The sequence below is a fragment of the Zophobas morio genome, unplaced genomic scaffold, assembly GCF_036711695.1.
Source record: "Zophobas morio isolate AGI-343-1 ecotype UQ-CSIRO unplaced genomic scaffold, CSIRO_AGI_Zmor_V1 ptg000002l, whole genome shotgun sequence".
Lineage (NCBI taxonomy): Eukaryota > Metazoa > Arthropoda > Insecta > Coleoptera > Tenebrionidae > Zophobas > Zophobas morio.
The window spans coordinates 6,404,174-6,428,777 of NW_026972107.1; the positions used below are offsets into that span (position 1 = coordinate 6,404,174).

General features: G+C 32.9%; 3 protein-coding genes across 3 annotated transcripts in view; 1 reads left to right on the plus strand and 2 right to left on the minus strand.

Moving 5' to 3' along the window:
* Rg (rugose) overlaps positions 1-24,604 on the plus strand; it is a 255,743-nt gene that overhangs the window by 196,788 nt on the left and 34,351 nt on the right. The window lies entirely within an intron of this gene.
* Positions 15,943-17,364, minus strand: LOC135140098 (protein mab-21). Its single transcript, XM_064070546.1, has one exon. It carries the CDS (start codon positions 17,207-17,209, stop codon positions 16,112-16,114), a length of 1,098 nt encoding a protein of 365 aa, XP_063926616.1. The 5' UTR covers positions 17,210-17,364; the 3' UTR covers positions 15,943-16,111.
* LOC135125986 (putative nuclease HARBI1) lies at positions 20,583-22,363 on the minus strand. Its single transcript, XM_064051774.1, has 4 exons — positions 21,860-22,363; positions 21,518-21,804; positions 21,268-21,465; positions 20,583-21,217 (listed from the first exon to the last, which is right to left on the minus strand). The coding sequence occupies exons 1-4, from the start codon at positions 22,060-22,062 to the stop codon at positions 20,682-20,684; spliced, it is 1,224 nt and encodes a 407-aa protein (XP_063907844.1). The 5' UTR covers positions 22,063-22,363; the 3' UTR covers positions 20,583-20,681.

The following is a 24,604-nucleotide window of genomic DNA, read 5'->3' on the forward strand; positions in this document are numbered from 1 at the left end:
TCCACATACCTGTCATTCTTCCATAACAATTACGTAACCGCGCGTCCATTAGTAAAGAAAGAGACCATCAATCATGCAATATTAGAACAGATTAATTTATAATTTATAGCATAGCTGGATGATCAAAAACATGAAAAATGTTCCGAGTCCGGCGGGAGGTCAGCGCAGAGATCGTTTAATAAATTATAAATCGGTGGTTATGATAAGATCTGGATGTGTTTGTTCAGCTGGTGGGTATGTAATTAGAAGGGAGTTGATATTTATCGGCATTTTTGCTAACGAGGTAGATCGAGCATTCTTGCACTCTTATCGTATTTATTTTTTGTTGTAATTTTTTTTACTTCCCGGATCCTGGCTAGGGGAAGTTTTATACATGTCACAGCTCGTACAATACAAAACTGTAGGTTGTTCGTTTTTATAGCTGATTATTTTGAAATTATACACACCTAAGCTAAAATTATTGCGATGATTAGACACTAAGCAAATTGTCCATTCTTCTAGTTCACAAAATTAATTACGAAAATATCATCAAGCAAATTTTAATTATTGAAATGCACAGCGTGACATAGTTGTTTATCAGTAATTTATTGTCCGCCTTTATTTAAAACTTCGAAAAAATCGGTTTTGAATAGCAAAAAGATATAAGTTTTTAAAAATCGTCATAATTTTATAAATACTCAATACAAATGTGTAAGGACGACAGCTTTCTGGCATTTGTCGTTAAAGCAGTTTCAATTAAATATACTTCTGTACTTAAAATAATTTTTAAAATAATTATACTTGCACTAATAAGCAAAAAAACACGAAAAACTTGAAACAACTCTTACACCTTTAGTTGCTGTGTAGAGTTCTGGCTGACATCACGAATTGATTGAACCCTGTATGACGTCACGCGCATTTTTTTAAACGCCGCATCCAGTAAGCACCAACTTGGCGAAATTTTGGGCGCGCCTGTGGCCATTTTTCACGTTCAGGACTCCGGCCAATAAATTTTTCACTGTTTCTTTTTCGGATTCTGCGTTTTTATTTATAGGCAGCGCAGTATTATTATTCTAATTAATAGTTATCTATTTATAAATCACAGGATAATTATTTCGTGCATGTGTACATATTAATTAGCGTGAAAGCTGTGATTATATAGCATAGCGGTTATATGATATAATACAATCGATAATACTGTAGTCGTAAAAATTTTTATAATGTTCTAAAAGACGCTTCGTTGGATTTGGTGTCGCATGTCGCGCTATTAACAACTGAATTTATTATTAGCCATTATTACAAGGGAACGTTCTTTGACTCTGACGCAACGGTGCTATAAAGATGTTTACAAAAAAGTGCTAATCGTACAAGTAATTTTTAATGGGTTTTGCTTTGCATGAGATTCAATGGAATGTGATTGCTATCGTAACTTCTTTAGAAATAATTACACGAGATGTTGTATCGTAAAAGCTAATCATTTCGTTTCCGGCCCACGAGAATTTAAGCAGTGAGTTAGGTCTGTTGTAGCCGAATTCTATCACTACTACAGAATCATAAAAATTTAGTATTATAGTGTGAAATTTATAAGTCAATTCGATTTAATTAAATTTTCCCAAGAACAGTCAATTAGTTGCCTCCTCGGGTTATTAATTGTGGTCAACGTTGTTAGAACCGTAAAATTAATTTTGAATTTTTTACAATCTTGTAAACAAAACAAACAAAACGATGAATAAATACATGATCCAAATGGTAATGCAATTTAGAGGCAAATTTTAAATTGGCCAGAAAAATTGTGGAAATCGTGCGCTTAGTTTTTTTTTAAATAATTGAAATCAATTAGGCAGTGAAAAATTCTCGACTTGTATTTATTCTTAAACCAAATAACCCAACAAAACTAGCCCTTTGTTAGTTAGATTTTTTTTTCAGGACATTTGTCCTTCAGTTGTCCTCTTTTTCAGCAGAAATCCTGAAATTTGTATTGCAACCTTGAAGTCACGAACGGAAAAAATTAACACATTGTGCGTCTCAGTAAAAGTGACGAAAGAAATGGCAAAACATTCATTTCCTTGACAAAATTGTTATGATATTTTGTAGGCGAACAATTTAATAGATAACGCCCACTTCTGATATTTATTATAGGTGGTCACTTGAGATATGAAAAATTTATTAATATTAGGAGCAATATTTATAGCTTTTTAGGGCTACAAAGAACTGAAGTTTTATTATATTACATGATCGAGTTTTTCTGCAACCTGTAGTCTATCTGTCACAAAAGTTTTAAATATAAATTTGACTACTATTAAAAAATTGGCGGTGGCAATAACACCAAATGTACGAAAACTTAGAATGAAGCGAAAGTGAATTTTGCTATTCTATTTCTACATTTCAGGGACAACCAGTTTACGATGATGTGTCTAGTGGATTTTTCGAAGAAATTCAGAGAAAAACGCGTACCAATTACCAAACCAAACCCCGTCTGCACCTAACCCAAAATAGTTTGAAAATCGCTTATTATTCCAGTCGCTTCTCGCGCCCAACCAAAATTTGAAAAATCGTCGTGACGCGCGTATATCAAATCCCCAATCAAGATTCGTTTCTTTTATTCCACCGAAATTTATTTTGTCATTGTCTTTATCGCATTTTAATTAGCCCATCCTTCATCCGCCTCAAACTTGGAAATAAGTTAAAACATTAACATGTGTTTTAGTCGGGATTTATGCGCTTTCTGACGAAACTATACACCACACTATACATAATTCATTATGTTATGACTAAGAAAATCCGGCTTCTGCGATGCTAATAGACCGGGCGTCGACTTTGAAACGCGCATCGATGTGATAAATGGCCGAGATCAACGACCGACGTTTTTCGCTTTTTTCGACAAAATTTCGAATCTGATAAGGGCCCTCGTCGGCTCCGCGAGCTTTCCGTGCGCTCGCCGGTTCGGTTTTTATTTTGGTCTTTTTACGGTCGAACGAGGACTATTTTGGGGTTGATTCACCGTACGAGTCGTCCTGAATGACAACCATCGTCCATCACGGCCGCCCCTCGCACCGCAAGGATGCACGGAGGCTTCGTTTTGACGGTCTTACCCTAAATAAAGTCCGGTGTTTTATTTTCGGTATTTCTGGCGAAGGTTGTGTCTAGGGGACGAAAGGCAGGATCTAGGAATTTGCGGTGGAGGAAAATTATTGCGGCTGCGGGAAGAAATAATACCGATATAAATAAGATTGTTAATAACTAATGTTGCGTGATGTAATCATTCTTGCAAAAATACTGTAGAAGGTGATTTGAACGCTTTGTTGTAAAGAGGTTTATTGCTTCATTTATGACTACATGTCATGTCATATCATGATCTAAAAGTGTAAAAGTGAAAGTATTGATCAGTAGAACCGTTCCACGAGCTTTTGTAAATGTACTTAATAAAGTTTGCATAGTGGAGGGCGTTTTTTTTATTGTTAAGTTAAGACACATTGCAAACACACGCCATTTTTAGTTCTGTAAAATTAATTTGTAATATAAATTGCATGTGTACAGAACATTTACTAAACACAGTTGAATTGAAGAATTAATTACAAAAGGCCTTCATGTATTCCAAGTGCATGAATGACGGCTGCAAAAACGACAAAAAATTAGTAAATTTTTAACAAAAAAAATGTCGCATATTTCTATCTATTCTGAAAATCCGGATATGTAGCCACATTTTACCTTGTCCTTATATCTGGCATACATTTTTTCAGTCATAACGTCAATATTTCTTTTTTTAGAGCTGCTTAGAAAGAATATCGCAATGTAGCAAGATCAGTTTTTGAATAGTTAATCACCATCTTCTTTTTATTTAGCATTTTAGTGAAATTTTTCATTACGTATCGTTAAAAATCAATATCTCTATTATTTATGGAAATTTCTTAAATCAGTTTTCACCACCGTTTTCAGTTTAAAGAACTCCAAACATTACCTGGAAAACATTTTCAATTTTTTTTGCCGAAAATGAGATACACTAAAAAGAAGCTTGTGTCGAAGAAGCTGCCTCTGCTGTATCTCATTTTCAACAAAAATAATCGACAATCTTTTCCACGTATAGAGCTTTGTAAGCTGAAAACAGTGGTTAAAATCGCGTTCCGAAACTTTCAAAAATAATTGATATATTAATATATTAACTGCCACTGTGTCATATAAAGTAAGTTGTGTACAATTTATATTTAAAAATAAGTCTCGAATTTTCGCAACGATTTTTCATTGTGTTGTTGAATTGCAGTTCCATAGATGTTGTTAAGCCGAATGCGAATAACTACCCGGTGTTTTCTCTCTTTGCCTTTTAAATGTTTAAAATCAGATACCCCTACTTTACACCATATTGATTCATCCGAAAACAAAATGCAAGCAAAACAAAAAAAGTGGTCAAATCCCATTACTTTGAAAAATTAAAAAAATTGATCCCAACATTTATTTATGGTAACCTCTATACATTAAAACAAATATAATAAGTAGATAAATAATACCAGTAATAGTGTAAAAAACAAATGGCCTCCTATAAATGTGTTTTGATATTCTATCATTTTTTTCGTCTAACATCCTGAACTTTTTTTAATGATACGCTATACATTTTTTTTTTTTCAAATTTTTGTAGAGCTTGTTTTTCTGAATTCATTAATGTATTATACTTTAATTACCTATACCCTGCCATTTCGCATTCGAGCGCATTATGTTACAAAAGCACATTTGTGTATATTTCGTCTGAAGTGACCAAGACAGGAAACGGATTAACAATTGCTCCAAAATATGAATGTGTTGATAAAGGTAGAGTCTATAACTATATAATTTAGTGTTAATTAAGTGCAGTGTAATATTAATAATAAAGCTCTGGAATGTACCATTCTTAATATCTGATCAATAAAAAAAAATAGATAGTAACAATAATAACTAAAAAACAAAAAATTCTATACGATATTCGAACCGTAAACGATTTTCGCGTTACATGTTTGAAACCCAATACCTTTCAAGCACTCCACTTATGTTAGTAAAAATGTTTGCGGTATAATTTTGATTTTTTTACGAAAATTTGGATCTTCTGGGAAAAATCTGAAGACGGATTCATAAAAGAGTATGTTATCTTATAAAATTTAAACCCTACTTACTATGAAAAATTTTGAAGGGTTGTAATCACGTTGCTGGTGGGGATGATTAGAAAAGTGTTAGTTAGTGTTTTACCATCTACGAGATATTCCTCAAATACGTACAAAATTTGGCAACAATCGGTCCAGTAGTTTCGGAGATTACGTGTCGAATAGAAACGGATACAGACACCAGACAGACAAACAGACGGAAACGGGGGATTACTTTTTTCTTACTCTAGGGGTCATGAAACGTCGAGAAAATATGAAAGTAGCAATTCGTCAGATGGACTCGACTTAGCTTACGCTCGAGAAGTAAAAACATTTCTCATTTCTCATTACTTCTACATTTATCCAATCACATAGTTTATGGTTCGTGAAAGTACTGCTTAACGTTTGTAGATTTTTATTTTGTGATTTGTACAATAGTCACTTTCGGTCAAAACCGGGCATTGTTTTTAAATTCTAATCATTTCGCAAAATGTCAGTTTTTTGAGATGTAGTATTTTTTTAATTACCGATGTTATTTCAAATTCGTAACTAAAGAAATTTATGAAAATAAAATATACAACGTGAAATTTCGAAACCGCCTAAAAATTATCCATGGATGCAGTGGTTGTCGCGATTGCCGAAGACAATTCATTGGTCTTCCGTGGAACGTGGTCATTGACCACCTTGCTCGTTATGGGGCTATTTTGTCTCTATATGCTTCAAGGGGATTTCGCTATAAGTTTATCTTAAAGGAAATCTCTACGTATAATATTCTGCGCGAGGTCAATATTTATAATTGACTCAGTGAACCAGGAATAAAAATGGTTGTCTTTGTCTGATAAATATAATTTTGACAAAAAAGTGTACAAAGTGAAAATTAGCTTTTTTGCATTACTGAGACACAAAGAAGTAATTATAGTTAGTTACACAGCAACTTTCTCTTCTTGCCTGTAATTAATGGAAGGATTGTAATGGCCCCATTTGACAAATGACTAATTTCACATTTTCGCGACGTTTCATAGCTTCTAGAGTATGAAAAAGTAGGTTCCCCATGCAGTCTGTCTGTCATCTTCGGGCGATTTTGTCAAACTAGTAATCTCTGAAATAACTGAATAGATTGTTGTGAAATTTTGAATGTATTTTAAAAATATCTAACTATAATTTATCTGATAATTCTCACAAATAATTTAATGACGATATCTCAAAATTTTGCTGAATAATTCTTATTAGTATTCACAAAATAATATAATAATATATTCTATAGCTGTGATTTATTAGTGAACCCTCAACAAATGTTTACAATTTGACTTAATAAAAACGATGAAACCGCTTATTCTGAAATTTTGCATATACCGCCTGATCTAAAATAACTGAGTCTGTTGGCAGTATTTTTTAAACAAAAATGTAAACTTTTCTTACCTTTATGTTAGCATAACGGAAGTAACTGTGTGACAGATATGTTAATCGTGATATGCGATAAATTTAGCTTATGTTTTGGATACACTTTTCAAATTAAAAATGTCAAAAATCTATCAATCTTGACAACTGACAAACAACCGGAAATTGTAGAAAACATCATGAGTAGAAGTGATGGCAACTTCTACTATCATGATACCAATTGCAACTAAAAATCCGGGATTGCCAACAGACTCAGCAATCTCTGATCACCTACTCCTTCCTTCCCAAAACTTGATGACTTCAGCTAAAAATTGATGAGATCTCACATAGAATTTATAGTGTGAGATACTCCTTTTTTTATGACCTGCTAATATGTCTATATTTTAAAAGTTATTTGTAAAAAATGTCCCAAAAAAAATAGGAATTTTGTTTATTAGTTAAATCAAAAACGGTGTACTTAATTTTTTTTGTTACACTTTGTCCGCATTAATATATTGTCTCCTAAAAGGCTAATGACGTCGTTACAAAATTTATCAACGTACTTAAAACAGCAAGCTATACTTCACCTGAATTGTCGTAAAATAATAGGTTTTGCAGAAACAAATTTTATTACTTTTGTATTGTCAGATTCTCATTTTTTTTTTTAATTTTTATTGTATATATTGTATGTGGAATGTGTGGTCTTTAATTTATTTTTTCCAAGTCGTAAAATAACAGATTTTGCAGAACCAAATTTTATGACTTTTCTATTGTCAGATTCTTACTTTTTTAATTTTTATTATATATTGTATATAGAATGTGTGGTTGTTAAATTATTTTTTACTAATTTTTTTCTTGGGTATGGTACTGTCAGATCAAACAGCTAAATAACTAAAAAATTAGTCGAAGGCTATTTCGACAGAACTTTCCTCGCCCTTGAAGTATAATCCGACAAATCCAGCTCTTTAAAAAAATTGTAAAATTTGATTTTGCGATTTTCGTTTTGAAATAACCGCTGTAAAATAAAAAGCAGGGGCATAAATAACACCCCCGCAGCCCCTCCGCCGTACGGATAATCTAAAATATATTTAAAGCACATAACTAACAGGATAAAATGTCCTTCAGCACTAGGTAATATCAATCTGTAGCTCAATCTTTATACATCGAAAGAATGTCAGTAGAAATTAATTTGATCTGAATGAGTTTATCTTCTCAAAACAGAGGACTACAATTATTAATTAAACCACAATAGAACAAAGTTTTCAGAATACTATAATTCTTATTTTATAATTATTTTATTAAAATGTGCGTATTTCTCACTTTTTCGAGAAAATGGTGTGACTCGTTCTTAGTTTGACCAACAAAAAATTTGTGAAGACGTCATCACCATGGATAATACTAGTCACAGCACAAAAAAAACGTAGTCACAGCGTATTACCAATTCAAAAAAAAAAAAAGCAAAGAATCAGGTTCGGCATCGAACCCACGACCAAAGTGCGCCAAGGAGACTCATAACCGGTGTTGGTAATATAACGTTATTATACCTTGCAAATGTTTTTGCGAAAATTTGAACGTTTAGCGAAAAAACTGAAAGCGAATTCGTACACTACAAGTATAGGAGTATATTTTTGTGTAACATTGAAATCATCTTAAAATGCAGTTCACTGCAATGACGTCATCAAATTGTTGGTGGGGATGGATGATTAGCTAAATTTTGGTTAGCATTTAACCATCTACATGTTGATTTTAATTTCTAATATACATACAAAATCTGACAACAATCGGTCTAGCAGTTTCAGATGGAAACAGACACCAGACGGACAGACAAACAGATAGTCGGAAACGGGAGACTATTTTTTTCGGACTATAGGGGTCATGAAACGTCGAGGAAATATAAAAGTGGCCATTCGTTCGATGGACTCGATTATTATACTTCCTTAGTTTACGCTCGGGAAGTAAAAATTTTAGCACTTCTCAAAATGACGGTGTGGGTCACCATTTAAACTCGATTTACTCGTAATTTTTGAAAAAGGATAGATTATTATAGTATGAATATTTTACGCGACGGATTTTTAATATTGTTCACCATTGTAAAGGGAGTTTTTAGACTTTCAAAAGAAATCCAAAAAGTATTTTTCATGTAAAAATTGTTATCAATTTGTAATAAATTTTATGATCCAATTTTATACGCACTTAGACGAGCAAAAAGTAACGATAAATTAAAACGAACTTCGCATATCCACTAGAAGTAGAAAAATTCTAAGTTCTCGTGTTGCATTTTGCGGTATTATTATTAAAGCCACAAAGTTTGATGAAAAAATAAGAGGTTATATTCTGCATCAAGCGATATGTAGCAAAAATTAAGGCGTAACTAAATCAGTTAAAAATAAAAATTCATTACGTGGATTGTTTTCAACAGTTTCTAAAACACTAAAACTATGCCATCAAGATCTGCAACCGCATGGAATAATAGGAAATATGTATTTAATCATTAATTGTAAGACTTATTCTTGTGGGTGTCTTTCGATAAACGATATCGCCGCTATGTTTATTCAACAATGTAATGTTAAAGTAATTTCATGATTGTGTTTATATTTCCGGGTGCTTTTCTAGAAGTAGAACGAGCGTAGCGAACCGCTGAAAGCATGCGAAGCTCGCGTTTGTAATATTAAATCAAATCCATGTATGGTTAAGGGTGCACAACCAGCAAAACCACAAAGCTTTAAACCCTATGAATTGATTGCGTTCTATAGTGGAAAATATATACACCTTGACTGCGTATAATTACACAATTTTTTCTTTTCACTTTCCGATAATTTCGCGGAACTGACGTACCGACTAATCATCACGTCCCTATTCAAACACCCCTTGTTTGTTTTATTAACATCAATAAGTATCAACGATAACCAAATGCCAAATAATTACCTTCTCCAAATTTCAAAGTAGACGTTGAAAAGATTCCATGAGGGTTGGAACGCCCTCTTCTCTCATAATGATTATAATTTGAGATTAAATACTGTAATGAGGATGGCATGCATTAATTATTTCGGTCGGTACCTCGGGCTATACCTCCAACAACAGATGTTTTTCACGAGACCTACCCACATTCACCAAATCGTTATTACCTACTACTCGTATCGTAAAAGGCTTGAGACGCATTCAAAATTAATACGTACGATTTCACCCCTCTATTGGGAGACAACGTAAAAGGACTACTTTGTCATTCATTCCATCAACGCTATAATAGATGAAAAAGTCCGCACCACACTACCCGAGCCACGCATTTCTTCAGCAACATATTTCTCCACAATATTATCTTCGCTTCAATTAATTTAGTATGTTCTTCGTATTAGTTCTGTTTTTCTAGAATACCTCGATACATTCACCAGATTAATCTCTATATGGACTCCATCTGCGTGTCTGCATCTCATCCTCGTCCTCTTCGCCACTCACCTCCGATCGGTGTATCGAGTTATTGCTGATTGATTCTCAGAGTCGTGTTTTACACGGTCGGCTTGTTTGTTCAAGCCACCATCATTAAATTATTCCCTCCCGCGACCTCTTTGTTGAGCCGCCACGTATAAATAAGGAGTTGGATGCTCATACAGAGTGAATTATGATGCCCGAAACGCATCATGCACACACAACACACACATACATACATACGAGGCACGATCGGTTATTGCCCATGGATTTTTATCCACTTAATGGGTTTTAATCGTGGAGGAGTCATGCGGCGTGCTAGATGGGGAACATGAAGACGACGACGTTTGAAAGTAGCAGGCAGGTTGGGTTATTTTTTTGAAAATGTTTGTTTTTGTCAAGAGTGGTTAGAGGTGACGGGACTACATTGCAAACTTCAGTTTGTATTTTAATCATTTCATTAGATGCTGTTTTTTATCCTTGCCTTTTTCTCCGGTCTCTGTTATAAAATGATTAACTAGTTTAGGTTACAAATGTGTAAACAGAAAAATTTCAAAAAAATATATATACAGACTCATGGTATTTTGCACATTTTAAATAGGATTTAAGCAGCAAAATTTTGAGATGACGTCATTAACAAACAGACAAATTTTGATTAACTATTTACCATTCTTAGGATAACCTTAAAACGTTTGTAAGATTTCAGACCATTATTGTTAAATGGTGTTAGTCAATTTTGATTTTTCGTTTTAATTTCACTGCTGATGAAAGTGTAATGGGTAACTAGAGCAGAAATTTAAAAAATCATCCTGTATAAGCTCTAACAACGTTTGTGAATTTAACTAAACCTGAATAATATTAAAGATGTTTGCATAAGATATTTTTTTTGTTTGAGAGATTTTAGAATTTTATTTTAGCCAAAAAAAAACTGAAAAACATTATTTTTTGTATGTGTGCATATGTATGTCAAACATTTAATTACGATTATCTATATACATACCGGTACGTACTGACGTTTATTCTGACAGTTTTAATTTTAATTACACAAAATTTATGTACTTCCTCCTACATAAATATTTATTTATACGATTGTAGGTGCAGTATCCGTAAGTAAATTACATTTTTCTTACACACCGCACCACATCTACATACGTGTTGGCACACAGTGTGCAGTCAAACACCATCAGCATAAATTTAAAGTGTCACTAATTAAATATATCCGTTTTAATATCTTTAGATAAATATTAGATAATTTTAATTAGTTCTAATTATTTTTTTTGTCAAAAGGTAAGAAGTCATCGTTATTTATGGATTCTAATAAAAACAACATAACGAATCATCGTCGTTGACATAAAATACATCCGCTTTGCTAAAACCGAAGGAAAAAATTATCTTTTCCGATAAAATATCAAACTAATTATACAACTATGAATTAATAACGACGCATCGTGGCAGAATTACAACTTAACCCCGAAGGGTCAACTTCGCAACTCCGCATGAATTAAATTTATAAATAATCTTCAAAACTGCCTCCTAACGTGAGCTCTAAAAAATGTATATTTTTATTCGATTTAGTCGATCTCTACTTAAGTAGTATAGGCGCGTCTACCTGAAATAAATGATCTGCACTAAAAGTTATTAATTTTCAAATTCAAACCGCTGCCCACATTCGAATTGTATTACGTCAGTAAGCTCTTTAAATAGCTTATTACATAAGTAATGTAGTGGTGAGCACGATGAAGACATCACAAAAATATAAAAATGATTTCGTTGTCACACTCCCGTATCCAATTTTTTTAATAGAGGCATTTCTTTTTCCGGTTGTCGTGATAGCTGTTCCAGAAACGCTCACGCGAGGCCCTAATTCATAACAAAACCCCATTTTGGAGCTGTCATGGATCTATTTTTTGTGTATATTTCCAAACCACATTTCTGATTATTTAATTTCCTATATTTATAACCAGCCGATGAAACCGAATTTTATTTGTTCAAGATCAAGTTTAATAAATTAAACGTTATGGTGACACGTTGAAAAAATGTCGTAAAACAAGAAAGTATAAAAACGGCGGACAAATTATACAGTTTGTAGACGGAGAAAGAGTAATCTTATTAACGTTTCGGAAATTAATAAATGTTTTAATGGCCGTTTCGGGCCATAATACGTGAGTGAAATTTATTAAATAGTTTGATAAATATTATGATTACTCAATTAATGACGTTCATTAATATAACCTTATTTTAACGTTTGTTTATTTCGGCGGGATCGAGAAGTAATGTGGATTAGATGCTGCGGGAAAAAAATTATACGATGGAAGTCGTGTCGGCTATTAATTTTCCGTGTTTGTTTTCGACAATAAAACTTAATAGGTTTGATGGTTTTAATGCACGATTTTGGAAATAAAAATGAAGTTTTATGGGGATCATTTTATGGCGAGTGCCACCCACAATAGTTGTAGTAAAGAGATTGAATTTGTCTTCGAAACTCAGGCACGAGATTTGTCAAATTGAGATAATAATGATTTTACGCCAACCATAAATTTTACTCTTGGACACTGCATTTTTTTATTTTTAAATTCAACAAAAAACAAACTGTAAATTTAATTTTTTATTGCTGTTAACAGGTTTTTTGTTATTGCCGGCTCTCTTCTCCACTAACGTTTGTAGATATATGGGCTGGCGCGATAGCCGTGAATTCAAAAAACTATATATAAAAATATCACCAAATCAGATACATTTTAACGTGTTTTTGTGTAATCCGATTAACGATTCAGTCCATTGTGAACAAGGACAGATTGTGTAACAAATTCATACTAATATAATGAAGTTAAAAATGAATCGACTAATTGGCTGAGATAATGTGTTTGAAATTAAATACGCTAAATTTTTAACTATAAACAAAGCACATACAAAACTGTGACATCAACCAGACGTACATGAATAAAAAAAATGTGGTGGAATGATATTAACATAATATCAACGTCAAGGGATATTTTGCTTAAGATAAAGTGATGATAAAAAAATAGAAAATCAAAAACAACTAATTTGAGACAAAAATTTACCACAAAAAAGTTGTCCGCGTCTTATATTCGGGTTCTGCTTTTAAGTGACAATTGTTGTATTTAATGACCACTGAAATATGTGATAAATAGGTGATTACGAACAAGTTGGCATTTAAATTGGTTCCCATTTGCAAACGTGGTATACTAAATCAATTTACATGGTATTTTTCATTACCTTTGTAAAAAGTCTGTTAAACAAGGTAACTCCATTTTAATTTAATGCAAAAGTTTAGTCAGTAACAAAGTCTAATTCTGCTTAGCAACAAACTGTTTTTCACATTAACAATCTCTCATTTGATTCGTTAAAAATTTGTTCAGCTAAAAAGTTAAACTCATAACCAAAAAATCTGAAAATTATTTTTAGGAAACTTTTTTGCCTTTGCAATGTCATTGTTAATTTTTTAACATAAGTGGAAACATCAGAAGGAACATTTAAAAAGCTTCAGATTGAATTCGTATTATAGGGATTCAAATCCCTGGATCAATGGATAATAGCTGAGATAAAATATAACAGCCATTCATCTTATTTTTGGAGACAGTTAAGTTAAAATTGAAGATGGATTATTAGAGGACCGTGTAAAATTTGTTTATCAATAGTTTTTAACTATAATAAAGATACAAATTATGCTTTGCTTCTTGTCAGCTATACACACATACTTAACCCCTAAAATTTAAGATATTTGTTTCGAAGTTTCAAAAATTTAGATAGTCTACAGAGGGATAGACCAAATGAAAAACTAACATTTTCGTGTTTTAAGGACTGTAAATCTGAAAGAAAATATGATTACTTTTTACTTTTCCAGCATGAACCAAGGAAGTATTGTAATCCAGTATATCGCACGACTCGCTATTTTAGGTTGTCTCTTTCATGACACCTAGAATACGATAACATAGGTCTCTCGTTTCCGTCTGTCTGTCTGTCGATTATCCGCGTCTGTGTCAATTTTTATGAGATAGATAATCTCCGAAACTGGCGGTCTGATTGTTGTAAAATTTTGTGCGTATATTAAGAATATCCTGTAGATGGTAAAACGCTAACCAAAATTTGTCTGATCATACTCACCAACAAAAATGTGACGTCATGTGCAACTTTTAAATAGTGAATGATATTTCAGTTTTATAAAATATCATACTTACTCCTCCAATTGTAGTTGATGATTCCGTGTTGAGTTTTTACCGTAGGGATCCAGATTTTTGTAAAAACAATCAAAATTTGATAACAGTATTTTACAATTTAACCATTAAATTAAAACTGATGACGTCAACTCAAAATTTTGCCAATTAAATCGTCTCGAAAATGTGCAAAATACGATGAGTCTATATTTGTGATTTATGACTTATGACTCCATTGATATTTTTTAAAATTGCTTATAAAGAGTGACTCAAAAAAATATCAATGAGTCAGTTTATTTTCTTATTTAAATCAGGAACAGCACACTCCATTTTCCCGAAAATTTGGGAATACAATACTGTTTTTAACTGATAGGGCTGGATTCCCCTAAAAACAATAAAATCTAAGCTTTCTCACAAAAAAATAAAATTAGCAAAATCAAGTTTCATAATTTTTTGAAAAAACTGGATATGTTTTATTATACTTTCGGCGCGAGGGAAGTTCTGTCGAAATAACCTTCGACCATTTTTTTTAGTAAACTTTAATGTTATTAAGGCCCCGGAATGTTTAGAATTATGTATCTATTGTTTCTACCTTCGAAAGATTTTTGTTTTGTTTTTTATTACTAGATATAGTTTGTATAGACATTTCACAAAATTCTTGAGTAATTAAATTAGTAAGTAAACTGACTAGATTCTTCTCTTATATTTGACAACATTAGAAAGGAATTAAATAGCTTTTGACAATCAAAAAATATAATCTTGACAATTTAATACCTTTTACCATTGTAAATCGGGCTTGTTTTGTGTTCTGAATAAGTTAAAACCTAAGATTTTGATATTTTCTAAGAAAATAGCAGTTTTTTTTATCAAACTACGATATACGATTATATACACAGTATAAATATTTTTACGGAATCATACTCATAAAATTTTTATTTCAAATAAGTCGTATTTTGGAATTCAAATGGAACTTTTATGTCTACATTTGCAATTACTTGTTTTACCAACAAACTTTTACTAAATATGTATTAAAAGTTGCAATAAGAACATTTTTGGACTAATATATAGGTAAATATAAACATCATTATGTACTAGATGTCAAATTTGTAAAGAAAATAGTTCTATTAACTGCAATTCATTTGAGAAAAAATAAAATTTTTCAAAACTCAGAAATTGCAAATAAATATATAAAACGAAAGATGTTATGATGATTTATGATTCAAATCTCAAAGGTCACGTACAAAAGATTGCAAATGAGTAGATATTAAATAAAAAGTATTAGGTAAGACAATGTAAAAAATATACCTAAAGACAACGAAATATGTCATGTTAAAACCAAATAATTTATACTGTTTTTGATGTATTATTTTTAATAATAAAAGAACAGTTGCATTTTTTCTATATTTCTATGCTTGTATAAAGAAAATTTATATCTACTAGAAAATAATAAAAACGCAATAATTTTCATATGCAGACATATTAGAAAGATCACTGTATCGCTGTTAATTTTTCTAACATGTGTATAACACTTCTAACGTTAAAATTACTTCCGTGTTTATTTGACATAAAACTGTCGTGGACTTGGCTCACTCGGTTATTTAAATATTGTTTATTTTGAATTTCTTGTCGTTTTTGAATACACGATAAACCAAAAATCTGTAATTGTGTTTCACTCAAAACCAGTTGCGGAAATATTGTCCAAATTGGTGAAAACTATAGAAATTATTAATATTATTAAATGATCACATAACTCGTATTTTGATTAGTACCATTTATATTTTTTATAAATTTAAAACCAGAATTATAAACATCCATAGCATTAAAATCAAACTTAAAATTTTTGTAGTTACACCAAACTTCGCAAAAGGGTTAGAAAAACGGCTAACTCTCATCATAAGTTACTTTTTTATTAAATTGAATGTACAAAAAACATACCATTAGGTACTTAACAATCGTAAACAGGCATCCTGCATATATTTTTGTTCTCTTAATCATTAAATCACAGTTTGAAAGAATCGCGCCACTTTCCCGGCCTTCGTCCCAACACACACAACACTACAACTTTTCGAAACACCTAGTATTAGTCAACATCTCCCTCGTCAACCTCCAGACCTGCTTCGCCGCATTTTCCAGCGCACTCGGCGACTTCCCCTTAAAAAGATCTAAATTCGGCAAGAAATAGTGCGGACACCTCTTGCACTGCAAGCACGAAATCAGCTGGAGGAAAATCCCGTTGATCCTGTCCGCAATGCAAGCCTCATCCCACTCGCTCTCCCGTGGGTGCTTCTCGCACTCGTACAACAACAGCGTCTTCATGTGGTAGCTCGTCACCGGGTTCCCCGGTAGATCCAGGTGTCTATCCCGCAAAGTCTTCAAAATACTGAGACACCGCTTCCTGCAACCGCCTTGCAGGAGCCGATTTTCCGCCTCCAAGAACGACAGCACCCAAGCGTCGCCCTCCATAGCCGATTGTTTTCCTTGCAACGCGATGCACTCTTTGGAGAGGAGGTCGAAACCCTCGGTTTTCACCTCGACGACGAGGTTCGGGTGGGGCCAGGGTATCTGGGGGAGAGGCCAGTGTGCTGCAGAACGCGGCCACAAGCCGGCACACTTGAACGCCGGGGTGATTTGAACGATGAACCGCTCCCTGATCCTGAGTTTAACCTCCGTGGTGTCCGCTATCATCTTAACCGAGTCTCTATACGAACACTTATCACAAGCTTGGGCTACCAGAGTCTGGAACCTCGAGCGCATTTTCCTAGCGCTCAGGTACCCAGACGCTGTTATAAACTCCACCCAGAGACTCATCGAGCGCTTCCTGCCGTCGCTTAGCTTCAACACCGCGCATCCGGGCAACGTACCATCATCCACGAAATTCAAGACGCCCATCTGGTTCAAGTAGATCACTACTTCGAACTCGACCGGTGAAATCACCTCCAGTCCGTCGTACCGTCCGTTGTAGTCCGTCAGCGACGAAATGAACCTCGGTTCTTGCACCTCCACCTCCTTGAGCACGTCCTGCACCACCCTGCACACTTCCTGTATAGTTTTGCTTATTTGCAGCTTCCTCGCCTGCACTTTTTCCGTGTAGTATTTGTTGAGTTGGTACACCATCTTGGACTGTGCCGCCAGCATATCCGGCGGCACCAACATGCTGTTGACGGCTATCGGAGCCACCGCGTTTCCGGTTTTTCAAACTTTTTTCAAATGATATTTTTTCGGTCGCAAGATTGCCTCGTGATGGATCGCGCGTGAAGAGCGGTTAGACACTGAGGGCGAACCGCGCCGGTACAGGTAAGAGGACCACACCCCTCTCTCGAAAGGGGCGGAGTCGGGCGGCGCAGGCTCCGCCTCTCGCCGACGACCAATCCCATAGTTGCGCGCCGGTTTGGTGGCGACTTCTGTGATTATTTTCGGTGTGTTTTATGAGTCGATTCGATTAAATGTTGCTTTGTCCGCGGTGTTGTAGTTTTGTGTTGACAACGGATAAATGGCTGAGTATGGGGGCGTTAATCATTTCGGCTGGGGAGGGGGTTTGGGGTTATCGGACCGTTGGTTTGCGTCAATTGTTATCGAGAAAAGAACGAATTAGTTCGGAAAATTTTTCCGTATAGTAATATATTACGATAATGATAATATTGGTGGATAAATTTTCATTATAGTACAATAATTCATGAATAATAAGTAGTTTTGTAGTCATTTATTTACGTTCTTTTTATTTATTTATTACTGAAACTAATATTAATTTAGTTAGACGATAAAGTCCAGTATAAAGACTCACGACAAACATTTATAAAAATAAAATATTCAACAAGAAATCGAAAAAATTATTGTATAAAAAAACAAAAACGAACCCATGTTATATTATACGGAGGTAACATTAAAAAACAGCGTCAGACAGCCACGGGTTTTGAAGATTCGTCTTATCAGATTGAACGTTTAAGTTGAATATGCAACAATCAAAGACAAATTCTCAAAAATCCATAGCTAGTTTTGATCGTGTTTTTGTTGCTCTCTAGGTATTTTGTTCTCAGATTTTGGAATAGTGTTTTTAAAATTAGTGTCCTCATTTATATTTAAAGCTGTATATCGTCTTGGATCAACCTAAGCACAAACATACTGGGAAAGTTGAAAAATCCATTAAAAACACTATACTCATCGAAAAAAAAAACTAAATAAGTAAGTATACCAAAAGTAAAACAAATATGATTTTTCAATATGTGAATAAACGCGGCCATTTTTTGAGAATTGTATTATAAATAGTCGTGGAAAAGCGTTACAGTTTTAAATATTTTTTCTGAACTATGGTATTAAAATAGTTTTGCGAATACAGAGTGATTACAAATATTTGTTCATTAAGTCCTTACGACTTATGTTAAAGTCCAATTTTCACATTTTTTAGTTTGTTAAACTTCACATATATAGATTGCTAAACTAAATGTATCATCAGAACCCAGTAACAATACAGGGTGTTATTGAAAGGTACGTACAACAAAATTGACAGTTAGTTATTCGCGAAGTCTAAGAAGTCTGAAAAACTTATTTCGTATTATCAAAATTATAAGGGGAAAATTAACCCTTATCCAACCTTTTTAGACGCTACGGAAGGATAAATAAGTAAAATTAATTTATTTTAGTAAATCCTAGCAACTGTAACAATAAAACTTTTGTCAAGACTAAATGTTGCTTTAGAAACGAAAGATGATCTTTTTATCAGAGGCGTTCAACGAATTTGGACATAAATTTTAATAATTTTTATCTCTAAAAGGAGAACACTTTTGTTTTTTTGTATTTCGGGACTCGTGGACATAAAAAAGAAGAAGAGATGTCTTCTACGTCGACAGTTTCGCAGTTTATTTTACCGCTTTTTCAAGACGTCATACGAATATTCTTGAGGCGAAACATTTGCGTCTTGACTTAAAAATGATTTGATGTCCACGAGTCCCGAAATACAAAAAAGCAATATAATGAATAATGGACGAGAATAAAATTATGAAGACCACACTTTTACCTGAACTTTTTTTTACTTTTACACTCATACTTCGAGACCAATTGCCGATTTTATTTTGTACGTAGCTTTCAATAACACGCTGTATATACTTACATAACATTTTTGAAGAAATATTTATGGTCCTTCGCATTTAAATTTTCCAAAAAATTAGCTGGTATTTTTAGTTCCTTTTTTACGATAACGATTTGGCCCTATGGTCTTCTATACAATAATTACATTCAATGATTTAAATGTGAATACATTAATTAAGGGGGACAAATTTTTAGAAGAAAAGAAGACTACGATTATTAAAAAACAAATCATAAAAAAAAAATTGTTTTGTGGAGTTTCTGATACATCAAGGGATTTCTTGAATGGTTTTGTGTACAACTTTTTGATCTAACTGGTGATGATGTTTTTTAATACGGGGTGATTTTTAAAGTCTCTGCTCTAGTTACCCATGGCCCTGACGTCAGTAGTGAAATGAAACTGCGGACATGAGCGTCATGGGAATCTGGAGGAAAAATTAAAAAAACCACCCTATATAATCATTAATTACCACTGTAAATGTTCTGTTGATCGTTGCCGATCATACGAATGGTTATCTATTCATTTGGTACAAAAAAAAATATGTACGAACTGTTAGAACGTATTGTATTGTTTATTTGAGAATATCCGAAATCTATAAGAATATTTTCTGTACAGCTGTACTTTTCAAAATGTGTATTAACTTTTCTATCAACTTTGTTACTAAATGTTGAAAATTTCGTAATAAAATGAACTTAACAATAATTAAAATTTTTTTTTCCAAACAAAAATGATTAGGTTATTTTATTCAGAATCGTGATAAATAGATAGATATAACTTCAGCACGAGTCCATTGTTTCTACTATAGATTTCATATTTCGTGATTAAAAATTGTCTGCTATACGTTAAACCTACATCTAATTAAGATTTAAAAAAAGTGAAAATATATTTAGGTACACCAAACGTCGCACGTTTCAACACTTTTTCTTTAGTTGACGTATTACCAAATATATATTTTGATTATTCTAGACCTCTTATGCCCATTTGCACCAACGTTTAAGTCAGGTACTTAAAATTTAAGCTTTTCTTAAAACTAAGAATGCGTTGCACCAACGGTTAACTCTCTCTTAAAGCCTTCTAAGAAATCCTTAATTTAAGTGCCCGTTTACCTGTGGCTTAAATTTGTAAGCAGTGCTTAACGAGACACAACGATACAACGCATGTGCGGTAGCCATAGTAACGGAACAATACTTCGTTTCTATTGGCTGATGGTTTTGGAAATCGAAAATTTGCAATTTTGCAATCATTTTAGCCATTTCAACCTTTCAACAGTAGCAGCGTTCGTGAGTGTTTTGTAATCAGCGGTGAAAAGTGTGGAATAAAGTTCTAACAAGACAAAAAATAATATAAAGAAGATATGTACCACAATTATAACGTTTTGTTGTAAAGAATTATGTACATATGTTTTATTTTCAGATGAATAATACAAAGCGCCAGAGGGGAGCAAATTTTACGGCAGATGAAAAGACCTTTGTCTTAACATTAATCAGTCATTAATAGGAGGAGGCCAACAATAACAGCACTACATTCCAGCCATTTGTCGAAAGCTTACGACGAACTAGCTACAAAGAAAATGGAGTTAGTTGAGACACAACTCGAAGGACAAAAACATGACGAAGAAAGAAAGCAAGTTGAATTTTTGCTTCGAAAGCAAATTTTAGAATTAGATATTGAAATAAAAAAGGAGCAGCTGAGAAAACTGAAACAGGATAATACGGAAAAACAATAAAATATAAAATAAAATATTAATACAACAATAACATTGACCTCTGATATTTGACCATCTTCAATAAGTCGCTGCAGTTCATGCTGGTTAATGTCAGCTGGGAGAGGAGGTTCATCTTCACCCATTTGTCGAGCTATATTATGCAGGACTGCACACGCAATTACAATACTCAAAACAGTTTGTTTTTTTAATCGACATCCACATGCTAGCACAGGAAATCTTCGTTTGCAGACACCAAAAGTTCTTTCGATGACATTTCTTGTACGAATATGAGCTTCATTATACAACTGCTCTTCTTGAGTGTGTGGATTTAATAATGGTGTAAAAAAATAGTGTCTTACACCATAGCCACCATCACCTGAAAACAAATGCAATGTATTTTTACACATATTAAAAACTGAAACTTACCCAATATTATACAATTTGGATAATCTCCATTCTCAAAATTTGCTCGTAAAATCGAGTTATTGAAAATGGTCATATCATGAGTAGAACCAGGCCACCGAGCAACTACGTTTGTAAACTCCATATTCGCATTACACATGGCTTGAACGTTAATTGAAAAATAATCTTTCCGATTGCGAAAAACTTCAGCATTTTCTCCACCTTAAAAACGTTCCAATGAAAAGAATGTGTTTTTGGTTTTTTAAATCTTTACCTGGTGATTCAATTTTGATATGAGTGCAATCAATGGCCCCAATCACTCTAGGGAATCTCGCGATGTCAAAAAAACCATTTTGAATAAGCCTTTGCTCCATGAGAGTTTGGGGCATCTTAATAAAACGCTGGTAAAGTCTTGCTATAGCGTCCGATACGCGTCTAATTATTCTCGACACAGTTGAGATGTGCATTCCCATATAGTCCGCTACTGTACTCAAATGGCCCCCGCTTGCAAAGAATCGTAATGTAGTAAGCAGCTGATTTATAGGTGACACCGCCTGATTTCTGTAATGATCAAATCATAATATATTTACACATTAAATTTTTTAACCACTTTTACCTGTCTGTAGGAAATTCCAAGCGTTCTTCAATTAACGTTAATAAATGTAAAACTGTTGGTTTTGTTAGTCGAAATCTTTGGAAAAATTGAAGCTCTGGTAAACCATAGAAATGATCAGCTCTAGTGTACATCTGCCGTGGAATTCCCATCTCAACAATTTCAATGACTTCTAAGTCATCCTCGTACGCGTCGAACACATCCATTTTTTAAACACACATTCAACACCACATAAAATTAATTCAACAATATCACAACTACACACGCGCGGTGTCAATGACTGTCGTACACACAACAAACTAACCTAAAATTTTTGATGTTCCAATAACAACAAACGTCAGTGTTGCCAATAGAAATGAAACTTTTACACAATTCCCCAACTAAGTATTACTTGGTTAAGTAGAGTCTAAGCAGTGACGGTGCAACAACTGTACAATTTAAGAAGTAGTTACTTTTAAGAATTGCTTAGCTAAGCAATGCTTACTGCTAACGTTGGTGCAAATGGGCATTAGCGAGTCATTATTGTGTTTAATAATGAAAAATAATATTTTTCGTGTATCACATTACTAAAAAAAAAATGATAACCAAATAATATTGGTATATCTAATCATAATTTATTAGCTGTATAATGTTGACTTTATTGACATATCCAGATTTTATATAGGTAGGTAAATATTATTATAGCACATTTTATGATCATTGATTCGTTATTATATTTTATAGACAATTTGGCCTTAAAAATTTTATTTCTTGTGTCCTATGTGTATTATTTATTTTATTGTTTAAAAAATAGAATAGACGTAATAGCAGTGGCGGCTGTGACCTTTTGAAACGGTAGGACACAATTTCATTGATGGGTTAAATATGCAGATACAAAACAGGCTATTAGTAGTATTAATAGACGAAATTGTGTGATGGAAATAAATACAAAAATACATTCAATAAAAGTAAAAAGTATTTGTCCACATATCTTTAGTTTTGACTCATTACTGAGGAGACACATAAAACAAAACAATTTATTTTTTTCACAACCGCACATCTACAAAAATTTATCATACGTGTTATGACTATTAAAATATTCATGAAAGTTGCTCATTTTGCCATGAACACTTTTTTGTTAATAAATCGGGAGTGGCTCTGCCTAATTTTTCCACTACAATTTTATCGTCGATTTTTTATTTAATATTCAATTGAATTGATATTTTTATTTAAATCAAACAATTTCACTCGGGCAGAATGAAAATGGACCCGATTCCAGCCAAATACAGCGACTAGAGGTGCGGTTTCCATGGCAACGATGTAAAAAAAAGTCTAAATAAATAATGATTGGATCTCCGTTTTTATCAAGACCTTGGCGACGATACAATATCTTTAGATGTAAATTTTGATACATTTGATACAAATGGAGCAAGATAAAAAAAGTTAGACATAATATTTGACTATAGATTTGTCAACAGAAGTTTTAAAATCGCCGGAAAGTTTGGTTTTAATTTTATGTTTTTTTTATATCCTTTTATGGTAACCACTGATATAGATAATATTTTAATAAAATTTAATAACTTAATAAAATCTCTAGGTTGTAAATTTAATATTGAGGTAAAATCTATAAACATAAATGACATTCGAGTGTACCATAAATAACACGTTATATATTAAGATATTACTTGTTTATAATTACTTCTAACAGCTATTAGTAATAAATTCATAAATAACTAGACTGATATTTCCACTTTTACGATCGTCTGATTTTTATTAGTAGTGTCGCAATAGTTATGTATTTAATTCTATTGTGTAATGATATGACCTTTTCATTTCTGAAACAAGTAGCAATTGAAAAAACACGATTAATCAGATGTCATTTTAAATTGTCCACATAATTATGTGGCGCCTTTTTTTGGTTTGTAGAAAAATTACTTGAGCTTACAAACTTCGACAGATACTAGAATACTAAAGTATAACTTCAACCTTGGCATTTATCTGTTTTTCGACTGATAAAATGATAACCAACTAACTAAATTTTTCCTGGCCATTTTGTCCAAAAAACTAATAATTTCATCACATAATGTTGCTTTAAATAAGCAACCATGTCCCATTACCCGGATACAGGTTGTTTTAAAAGAATAATTTGCACTGTCATATATAGAACTTGCACAACTCTACAACAATGTTTTTTTTTTCGCACCTGATGTGTTATTACTATATGGATATTAAACAGAATTTAATAAGGAAAAAAAGGGCTGTGCATGGTATACCTTTCTTCATATGTAATCGAGCCATCTTCCGTCGCTATAATCGGACCTGTTATAACGTTGTACTTATTTTTTTTGTCATTGACTTGAACCAAACAAAATAAAGATCAGTTGAAGCTTTGGACTGTTGCTTTGTAAATTATTGACACTCAACCGAAGTGAATTTTTTTCTCCGATTAAACAAACAGAACATCACTTAATGTCTCGCGAGTTATTTTTTTCAACACGCAGTTGGCAATATTAAATCAGTTTTAAATATCTATTGACAATATGCATAAAGACTTATTTACAATTCACACATTATTATTCACATGCAATCATTTTCCAAGAAAAATTTCTTGTGTCTGTAAACAATCAAGTAAATCAGGTCGTGTAGTCTTCATAAGGTAATTATAGTATCACCATAGTGATGATTACTGATGATTAAATAAAAATTAGTGGTTAGTTATGAACAATTACCGTAAATAAAAACGGCACTTCGATTACGGTAAACAGCAAC